Source organism: Punica granatum, chromosome 2 (assembly GCF_007655135.1).
Source record: "Punica granatum isolate Tunisia-2019 chromosome 2, ASM765513v2, whole genome shotgun sequence".
NCBI classification, from domain to species: Eukaryota; Viridiplantae; Streptophyta; class Magnoliopsida; order Myrtales; family Lythraceae; genus Punica; species Punica granatum.
The window spans coordinates 23,321,457-23,332,595 of NC_045128.1; the positions used below are offsets into that span (position 1 = coordinate 23,321,457).

The 11,139-nt window shown below is 33.1% G+C and overlaps 1 protein-coding gene across 1 annotated transcript; it reads left to right on the forward strand.

Annotated features, from left to right (window-relative positions):
* Nucleotides 1–3,898: 3,898 nt before the first annotated feature.
* Nucleotides 3,899–5,245, forward strand: LOC116197623 (S-protein homolog 18-like). The gene is made up of 2 exons (XM_031527803.1): nucleotides 3,899–4,036; nucleotides 4,709–5,245. The coding sequence occupies exons 1-2, from the start codon at nucleotides 3,958–3,960 to the stop codon at nucleotides 5,053–5,055; spliced, it is 426 nt and encodes a 141-aa protein (XP_031383663.1). The 5' UTR covers nucleotides 3,899–3,957; the 3' UTR covers nucleotides 5,056–5,245.
* Nucleotides 5,246–11,139: the final 5,894 nt, after the last annotated feature.

An 11,139-nucleotide genomic window follows, 5' to 3' on the forward strand; every position in this document is an offset into this window, starting at 1 on the left:
TAGGATACCTCAGGAAAAAAAAATCAACGTTAGAATAAAACTAAGATAACATATAAATGTTGTGATATATGACTTTATTTTTTCTAGAAAAATTACTGACATTAAATATTTTAAAAAATACACAAAATTACACGAATACAAGGTACTAATACATATTGGTATAATGGCTGGAACATTTATGAATAGAAATTTTAAAAAATTATTAATGTCGAAAAAATACGTTAAATTACACAGACATGGGGTATTAACACGTATTGGCATACATCAAACACTTATAAGTGAAAAGTTAAAAACTAATACTAATATATGAAAAACAAATACACGAATGCTATAACTTCAAAAAAAAGTTGGGGAATAGTAGAAAAAAGTTATATAAAGTTATATATAAATCACCCCGATCCTATTCTGTCTCTTTATTTATTTATTTATTTATTTATTTCATTAATCGACTTTCGTTTGACTAAAATTTTTTAAATATCATAAACAGTTTCTGTAAACGAGGCGCATTTTCAAGAAAATATAGAATATTGGAGATATTTAAATAGGTTTGATTTTTTATCGGATCATAAGTACACACTTTTTGAAGATCTCTTCCTTCTCTTTAAGATCACGCATCGATCGCAACGATTCGGTGAAGGGCTTATGGGGATTGATGTAGATGAACTATAACCTCTATAAATGTATATGAAGTTTTCTCCTCATACAATTCTAGAAATTGGAAGTTAGAAAAAAATATGGTTTCTCCTTCCCCTTCACCCACAGTCACCCATAATATGGCATTCATGAGATACTAATATGTATTGCTATAATGGTTGAAACACTGATAAATGAAAATTTATAAAATATTATTAATATTCAAAAAAAATGCGCCAATGTTACTAATATTTCAAAAAATTACACGATCTCTCCCTTCCCTTGGTCCACTGACACCATGAAAATTCACTTTTAGTAAATTTCTAATATTTCTAATTAATAAATTAGCGATGGCTAGTCATCATCTATATATACAATGGTTCAAATATTTAAATAGGGTACGATTATAAAAACTCTCTTGTATATATAACGGGTACAACACTTTGCCAGATTCTGCTATATGGCATCGGAGACTTTTCATATACTTGACAGATTGTTTCACTAGATTCTACCATTTGTCAGTCACTGCCATGTGACAACCATGTGGCACACTGACACATTGACATATTAATAAATTGCAAATAAATTACTAAGAAAATATTTTATAAAAACAATTTATAAAATTTATAAAAAATTCTTATAGTAGTGGAAATTTAATTTTTTTGACACATCAACATATTAATTAATTACCAATAACTGATTTATAAAAATAATAAATTACTAATATTATATGTAATTGTGAAAATTTACTTTTCTAGCTGGAGTAACATAGTAATAAATTATAAAATTATTTTATAAAAAAGTAAATTACTTATATTATAAAAATTATATATAACTGTGAAATTTTACTTTTAAATAAAGCTTGTAATGTATGTGGTAGCAATGGAAATTTACTTTTAATTATTGATAGATCCTTTATTCACACACTCCCATGTCATTTTATTGAATTCCGGCATTTCACGTAAGACTTTCTATTTCAAGATAACTCGATTTTTTACTTTTAAATTTGAAATTAGTTTTTATAAATTCAATTTACGAGATTAAGCAAAAATAAAAAAATGTAAACACTCATTTTACTTAATTAATGTATTTTACGTAACACATTATATTTAATACAACTCAATTTTTCTACTTTTAAAGTTAAATATTAATTTTTATGAATTTAATTTACGAAAGATTAACTAAAACTAAAAAATATAAACGCCCGTGCAACATGTAGATTACATGGCTAAAGTGCTAATATTTTATCTTTATTCTATCAAGTGCATGTCTCATTTAAGTATTCAGAAACCCAACCTAGTTGGGCTAACTCCAACTCTCTTTTTTTATTCTTTCCCTTGGATAAATGAAATGTCCTCATTTCAAGATTCTGTTATAATCTCCTATATAAAAATAAATTTTGCATACTTTAATTTCACCTGATAGATGTTAAATATTGAAACTATTTACAATATTTTAATTTAAAACAAATTAACTAAAACACATATGTGACAACCTATGCGATGCACCGGCTATATGACTAATATAGCTGATTCCTCCACTAACATGAAAAGTACAAATTAACCTTGAACATCCCCCGCAAATTTTTAATTTGCAAAATTAATAGTTAAAAAAATTCGCAATCGATTTCTTCTTTTTCGCAATGTTTTTAATTCTTCAATCATTTTCCAAAAATTAAAATATTTTTTCTTTCTTTCTTTGTAGGCATCGCCCAGAAGAATAAAAGTAAAAGTGTTTAGAAAAACCACAAGGAAAAATTGAAAATTGGACAAAAAAAAAGGAAAATGGCAGGTAATCCCGGAAAAAAAAAGAATGGTTAGGAGGAGCTATGGTGGGTCTTGCTAATAGCCTCAAAATGCCTGGATTACTAAATAGTATTTTCTTATATTTTAAATTTTTTAATTGTGATAATAATTAAAAATAAAATACTTTTAAAAATATTTTAAAATATCTAAAGGATATTTTTATGATTCAAATAAAACATAATACTTTTCTAATATCTTGATAAGATATAATTAGTTATATAATATTCAATAAATAACGAATTGAATTTTAGATTGTGATGAATATTTTATGATAAGAGTTTGATAATCTTTTATAGTGTTAAAAATTACATTCTATTTCGTGTAACGCACAGGTTCAATGACTAATTAACTAAAGGATCATTACATAGGAATGAAAAATCTGGACAAAAGAGGATCGGAAAAATTGATATTATTGAATTGCTTTTTTTTTTCGATGGACATAGAGATTATTGGAAAAATGAGCAGTAAGTTAGGGAGGTTGATAGATAGAAAAATCAGAGACTATAATAAATACATTACTAGTTTTCAGTCCTGTGCATTTAATGGGTTTATTTACATGTAATAATTATTCACAATTTTTAAAGATGGATTTATTTCTTATAAAAGATAAGAAATTTCAACAATTAATTTCTAATTCTGAACAATAATTTTTCATACCTTAAACTTTAGATTTATTTATAATGGTTTAGTGACAACTTTTGTAATAGTATTTTGTGGCTTTTCCATTTTAAATACTTAATTTAAATCTTTTGATATTTTTTGGTTAAAAATGATTTTAGAAACTTATACTTTAATTCTGCATATATGTGGAATTATTTAGAAAAAATATATATGTGGAATTGTAGATATATATAATATGAGAACTTTATTGTATTGATATACTTGTTTATATTTTATTCATTATAATATTTATAGCATTTATTATGCGCATTAGTAATTTTATATAGTTTGTTTTACTAAATATATAGATAAATATAGATATAGATGTGCTATAGTAGGTTAGTCAATACAAATAAGGTAAAATAAGATTATTAGGAATTATGTGAGGCAAATTACTTCAAGAGCCCTATTCACCCTATATATATATATATACACACATATATACATATTCCCCCAATAAATATTAGAGGGCTTTATTAATATATTAAGGTAAGTAAGATAATTATTGTATACATTACTACAAAGTACATACCTAATATACTTATATGCGAAAGTTTTTTTTTCTGTTTTTAGATATTCCAAAAGGTAAGTGGGTCTTGATTACGAACTAAGTCAGTCTACTAAGGAATAAAACTCTCTCGGCGTGGATTTTCTTCATTCACAAGACTCAAATTCGAGAACTTACTTAATGGGAATAAGTGTTAAACTGCTTCAACCAACTCATATCAGTAAATATATATATATATATATATTTTAAGTAACGTATTTATAGTTTACATTCCCATTTCTGGTGCTCATATATACACACATACAGAGGCACGTTTGTATGGGAGTGCATCTCCATTATTATCCATAGAAAATGGGTGGGATTGGAAGCCATGTCAATGCCGTCCTCCTCTTTGCTCTTGCTGCACTGCTGATCTTCCAAGTTCATGCAGGTATAGATCGCAATTGATATTACATGACTACATATGATCCTTAAATATTTCAATATTCTCTAAGAGTACATATATCAATACACATATTATGTATTATCTTACAGTCTGCTTAGTAAGTTCAATGAAATTCGCGATTTCAGCCTAATTTGGATGGTATGAGCATTCTTTCATTAAATTTTAAAGAAAAGCCTATATAACTCCCTCTCGAAATATATATATATATATATATATATATATATATATATATATATATATATATATATATTGGTAGGGAAGGGCCTATGCGTGCCTAGCAGAAGATATGAGAGGGAAAAACAAATGAGTATAGAAGTTCTACGGGTGAAAATTGATTAAAATATCTTTTTGTTTCGCGTCGAGAGCGGTGTCACTTCATAATATATGTATTGGTTCATTATATATGTATTGAGAAGTGATTGGAGCACCCGGACCCTAAAAATCACTTCATTATAAAATTGGAGCAACCCAGGTCCTAAAAGGCAGACCCTTTTTACAAAACCTAATACCTTTTAGTTCCTTTCTCCAAAAATTAAACATAGTAAAAAAAAAAAAAAACCTCGGACCCTAAAAATCTAAAAAGAATTATATGGAAGCAACTCTTTGAATTTTTGTAATATTTTTTTCTCTTAATTTCTTTGTTTTCTTTTTTGAAAGATTACATGATGTACTTGACGAACAACCTCGGACCGGGAAAGGATCTGACCGCCCATTGCCGAAATGATAACATACGCGCCGGCATAAGGGATCTGGGCACTCATGTGCTAAAGTTCTCCCAAAACTTCACCTGGGTGTCGCCGCTCGATCCATGGCAAAACACGACATACTGGTGTGATATGACGAAACCGAATAGCGCCCGGGCCACCTTCAATATATACAACGAGACGAGGGATTTTGTACTGTGCACAGGTGCGGAATGCTACTGGAGGGTCGATGAAGATGCAATCTACATCCACGACAACCTGCATAAACACTGGGTGCTCCAATATCATTGGCCGCAGTAATTTGTGTTGCGGGAAATTGACATGATGCATCTGCTGCTCCAATGTCGTAAGCGATGTGGATTTCTAGCCAGAAAACGCAACCAAGGACGATGATGTCCAGTTAGGAAGTACAAGAATAATAGTGTTCCATGCGCCGTACATCATATGTGATCATTTCTTAAAAGTAAATTATTCACATTTTGTGAGTTGAAATGACTCGAACTTGATTAATGGGGGTCCATTGAATTTTCGAATACCTAGGCATGCACCAAAAAGATTATTCACATTTTTGGGAAAAAAAATTGCTTCTTAAGACCAAGAAGAATTTTCAACTACTACTTTCAATATTTAACTACTAATTTTTTTACCCAAAAAAAGTAATATTGGATAAAAAATTAGAAAAATTTAAATGGTTCAGTTAGGATATTGCTACTAATCAATTATTCTTACCGAATATCTATCTATCTATGTAATATGTTTAAGGAAAAAAAATTATTCAGCAAAAAAAAAAAGGAAAAATTATATTTGTAACTAACCCCGCTTTTCTTAAAGTTAAATTTTATTATTTAAACTAATATAAAAGGAAAATAAAACCTTCTGTCTAACTTTTTTTTTAAGATTAAAAGAGATGCATATGGATATAGTACAATTAAATAGAAATTCTAATATTAAAAAGGCACGGGTGGTCCCACAAAATATCAAATATGAACCCTCTTAATTATCAGGTAAGAGAGTGCACAACTGCACTGTACTCTTATTTGATCTTTCGTCTGACTTTCTCCTTTCCAATTCATCCCCATTAGGTATACTTGACTTGATGAAAATGACTAAATTAGGATTAAAATAAGTAAGATAAAATTAATTATAAAAATTACCTATTCACTCTTATAGTCCCTATTGTTTCTCTCTCTCCTCCCTCATGTTTCTTTTAAAATAAATCTCTGAGCAATTTATTATAATTTATAATAATAATTCTATTATATTTATTATGTAGTAATTAATATTGTAAATTAATTGAGGTAGCATATTCCCAGTATTTTTTTAATTTATAGTTGAATATTAATTTCAAATAATATCGTAAAAAACAAATAAATCATACTTTCTAATTGGTTCCGCACAAAGTGCGGGTTTGGTTCTATTATGTACATAAACTACTGAAATCTCTCATAATTTCAAAATATTGAGATAACCTACAACTCTACTTTCTCAAAATCTCCTCCAATATCTCCCCTACTATATATGCATTTTGCTCGGTGAAGAAGGGGTCAAAGTCTAAAATAGAAAATAAATACAAAGACGGGGAGTAAGGACTTCCAAAATATCTCCTAACAATAAATGGCTAAGCCCATAATTAGGAGCTACATCATGGACTCCAAGAGAATAATCAATAAACACTGAACAACCCAATCTGCATAGGAGTTTGCATTCCCGATAAGTATGTTTGAGCTCTATCTCCTAGTCACCATCAGAATAATTCCGCACTCTTAGAAAAAGACCCCGTAAGATCGAATTGGTGCTAATTGTGGACGTAATCAACTCCAACACAATGGCACTATAACATGACGGATGCCCGGAGACCACGCTAAATCAAGGCTAGAGATGACTCCCAACATTAAAAGTAATGCCAATATTCTACATAAATCCACTAATCCAATTACTTCTCTCATCACGGATTAATCTACCAACTTCTGTAAGTCCTGGATTACTTCGAAAAGCTCCATCCTTGTTGAGCTTGACCCATCCCTTACCCGGCTTAAACCAATTGATGTAACAACACTTCTTCTATTAGATTTCCATGAGCTTATACAGACCTGGCTCATATCCAATTAAAAGCTCAAGTTTATAAGTGGTGGTACCCAAATCTCATAGAAACCCATGGATATTCTTTTATCTTTTTCATGTGGGATTTTGTAACTCTCAACACCCGCCCTCACGTGCAACGTGTGGTCTATTTCTGCCTACACGTTGTCACATGCCCTTAAATACCCGCCCTCAATAACTGACCTCGAGCCGGGCTTATCTTCCGTGCTTGGGAGAGGGGGGACTAACATGAGGCGCTCTTTTTGGGATATTGCGTCGGCGTAATGTGAGCCCACGTAAACACGCAGGAACGTAACCCGCTCTGATACCATATTAAATTTTCATGTGTTTATACGGGCCTGGGCTCATATCCACTTAAAAGTTCAAACTTATAAGTAGTGGTACTCAAGTTTCATATAAACTCATAGATATTCTTTCATCTTTTCCATGTGGGATTTTGTAATTCTCAACATTACATCTTCATAGGTATATTTGCGGATTTTTAAGCAAGAGAACAAGCATGAATAAATTCCTGAGCAGTTCTAATGATGTACTGAGCAACATTAGCAAAAAAGATAAGTCAGTCTAGAGTAGAAGACACGGAGGAAGACATTCTTAAGTTGGACAGAAACCACTCATGCAAAGGCTCTGAGGGGAACTGGGCCATGGCCGAAGGGCTAATAAAACACGTTCGGAGGCTGCACGCGAAGGTGCAGTCCCTAAGCACATGAAGGTCCTTGACTATGTATTTTAAAAAAAAACAAAAACAAGTTCTAAAAGAATTAATAGCTTGGGTCAAAAGCAAGCCTTGATTTTATGTAAACACGCGAGAACAACACTACAAGAAATTAACTCCACATGGACGGAAAGTTGGGACGGAATATTTTCAGTCCAATTTGGAACGAATTAGGGACGATTTTTTTGTCCATTTGTATCCGGAAAGAAAATTATACAAATAACATGTATGGAATTATGGGCTGGTTTCCATCCCAAAATTGAAATCATAGACGAAAAAAATTCGTCCATAAATTTCGTCTCAATTATGGACGAATTATGGATGAACTCTCCACCCATAAAATTAGAAATTTTCTTAATATAACAATAAGATAGAGAAATTGGAACAAAAAAATTTCGTCCCCACAACTAGGATGGAATATTACGTCCTTAATTCCATCTATAACAAAGTAGATGGAAATTTTGGACTGACGCTTCCATCTCAAGCTCTTAGGATGGAAATTTTGGTTCGTGTTTCGTATCTATTGATGTTACTTTTTCACAGACCCACCATATTTTTCTTTATCGCAAATTTGCAACGCCTTTTATTTTTCTTGAGTTTTGGGTGGGTCTGTCCATGAGGAACCCGACTGACTCATCTCGGTCCGAATTTTGAACCCGACCCAAATTTGAGCCCAACTCTTCCTCGAAAATCAATGCATTGGCCGCCATTAGTCTCCCATTTAGAGTGATGATGAATAATGGTGCATTCAAAATGGAGTTACGAATTAATTGTTTGGTTACATAATATAATCCAATTCTATTCATTATTCTTTTTTCAATTCAACAATCATTGCTTCAACAAAATGGTGTTGTGTTGTTACCTTAGCACAGGCCCAAAATGTTCTTTCATACTCTGGGGTGTTGCCAAATTTCTTGATGAAGTTAGCAAAGATATGTCTGCAACAATATCTATGTGGTGCACCATGGCAAACTAACTCCAAAGCACTATCCAGTCCCTGCATCAGAAATGAATGAATTAATGCAAATAAGTTATCAGTAGGAAAACCTAAAGGATGTTATTATATTTCCATGTGAAGGACAAGATTGGTTACCTTTTGTCTATCATAAATAAAAGTGAACCCCTTCTTCATTGGATCCCCTAGATCATTCACTAGGTTTTCAAGAAACCAAATCCAGTTTTCCTTGTTCTCCACATTCACAATGCCGTATGCTATCACATAAAAAGAGTTGTTTACATCCTGACTCACAGCAGATAGCAATTCTCCACCATAATATCCCTTGAGGAAGCAGCCATCCAAGCCAATAAGAGGTCTACACCTAGTCAAAAAGCCCCTTTTGCAAGCTTCCAAACAGATATACATTCTGTAAAACTCATGAGTATATGGTGTACATTGCAAGCCAATAGTTGATCTAGGATTTCTCTTTAATAGCTCATTAGCATAATCATGCAACTTTGCATATTGCTCCTTCTCTTGGCCTTCACAGATTTTATGAGCCAGTTTCAGAGCCCTAGATACCATGGCATCATTCATCTTTACCTTATACCTGTGGATCATGTAGTCATATGCTACTTGTCCAATTACGTCTGGTTGGATCCTGACAAGTGGGACCAATTTAGGGGCTATCCACTCCCTTGTTGCAAGCTTGTTTGTCATCTTTTTAGCACGTGTGCTCATAGTGGAAAGTCTTCACTTGGAAGACTTTACTTACCTTGTTTTTTTTAGCATAGTATGGCCCAAGAACATCCCTTGCCCTTACCACCCACATCCCTCTCAACACATAAAGCTCTGACCCTCTCATTATCATTTTTCACAAAATCAATTTCACTCCCAATTGAGATAGTCAAATCTCTCACAGCATTCTTGAATTGCTCCAAACTCTTAAACTCCATTGACTTAGTGATAACAATACTGCTTTCATCTTTTGGATTGAAACATGGATACTGGTTACCTCATTGTCTGAATCTTCATCATGGATTGACTTCATCTCATCTGTTTCATAGCCCTCACATACCTGCTCTTCTTCAAGGTTGGCATCAGATGTGGATGCACCAGCAGTAGCACTAGCAGCAGCAGATGAGAATGTAGCAAGACCTCTGTATATTCCATCTGTAGTGCTTCCTTCCATCTCTTGTGCAAAGCTGAAAGTACCTGCAAACATGTGCTCCCTCTCAGCAATTGTCTTGTCCTTGAACCTTGCTTTGCTCTTATATCCTCTTTTTTTAATGGATTTTGAGGTAGAATAGCTTAATTTCTCCTTGTACTTTCTCTTCATTCTCTTCCCAGACAGTGTGCTTTCTTCACCTCCCTGCACTTCTCTTTCACCTCCTTGTACTCCTTCGCCTCCACCTGAATCAACTCTTCCATCATCAAACTCCTCTGAATTATTGTCATCTAGTCCCAGCTTGTAGCTGTTGTCCTCTGTGGTGTCATCTTCCCGATCACCTTCCTCTTCTTGATTACGTTCTTCTTCCTGATCATCTTCCTGTCCTTGATCATCTTTTTGTCCCTAATCATCATCTTCTTCCTGATCACCTACCTCTTCCTGATCAGCTTCCTCTCCCTGATGACTTTCCTCTTGCATTCTTTTTCTCCTAAGCTCTCGAACCTCATCTAAAGAAATTTCTTCAGGATCATCTATTACATTGTGCTCAAAGTACAAGTGAACCTCTTTACAAGGCTCATTAACTTCTGCAAGTATATTAAACCACAATCTTGCATCATCATCACTAGCTAGAGGTTCAAGTCCAACATCCAAATCACTAAAGATTGGATTTTTATAGAAGCAGGCAGTGGGTTTAGTCTTATATGTGTTGTCAAGCATGTCTAAAACCCCTACAGTAGTGAACTTATTTATGTCTTTGTCCTTCTTCACTTCCACAACACCACCTTCATATCATAAAACGGGGTCTCTAACAAACTTTCCCCCATGATGCATAACCACATCGACTGTCCTAAACGTGCTTCCACTGCCAGAGACAACATAAAACCAAAACTTAGAAAACCCCCCTTTTTGTTTTGTTAATTCGAATGCGTAAACAGTAACCAAACTGTAATGCATGTTCTGATCATCAACAAAAATGTCATCTTTTTGCTTAAAACAATAGCTTGTCACAGTTAGCTGGAGACATACCTTGGCTCGCGGACGAATTTGAAGTCTCCATCCATGATCAGGACGAAACAGAGAGAGAGCGAAACTGATCTTTCTCCAAGAGGAAACAACGTCGCTTAGCTCGTGCTTGGAGGGTGTTATGAGAGAGAGAGAGAGATAGAGCAGAGAGAGCGGGAGTTATGAACCAGAGACGAACTATAAAAGAGAAGACAAAAAAAAGGAATAAATTAAGGCAGTTTCAAATTTGATAATAAATTGGACAGTTACATAGAAGGACGATATTGATGAATACGATGTTTTCTGTCAAGTGTTAACGATAGATAGGACGGAGGGATAGATTTGATGTTATCAAGGACCAAACTGACGTGACGGAGGACCGAATTGATGTGACCAGACATAAATTCGATGTGCCCAGGAACGATTTTGATGTGAGAAAGGACGAATTCGATTTTACCA

What these genes read in the sequence shown, in the direction of transcription:
- LOC116197623 (XM_031527803.1), top strand. Translation starts at nt 3,958, where the DNA reads ATGGGTGGGATTGGAAGCCATGTCAATGCCGTCCTCCTCTTTGCTCTT. An exon ending in GATCTTCCAAGTTCATGCAG is followed by an intron (nt 4,037 to 4,708) that starts GTATAGATCGCA and finishes CTTTTTTGAAAG; the next exon opens with ATTACATGATGTACTTGACG.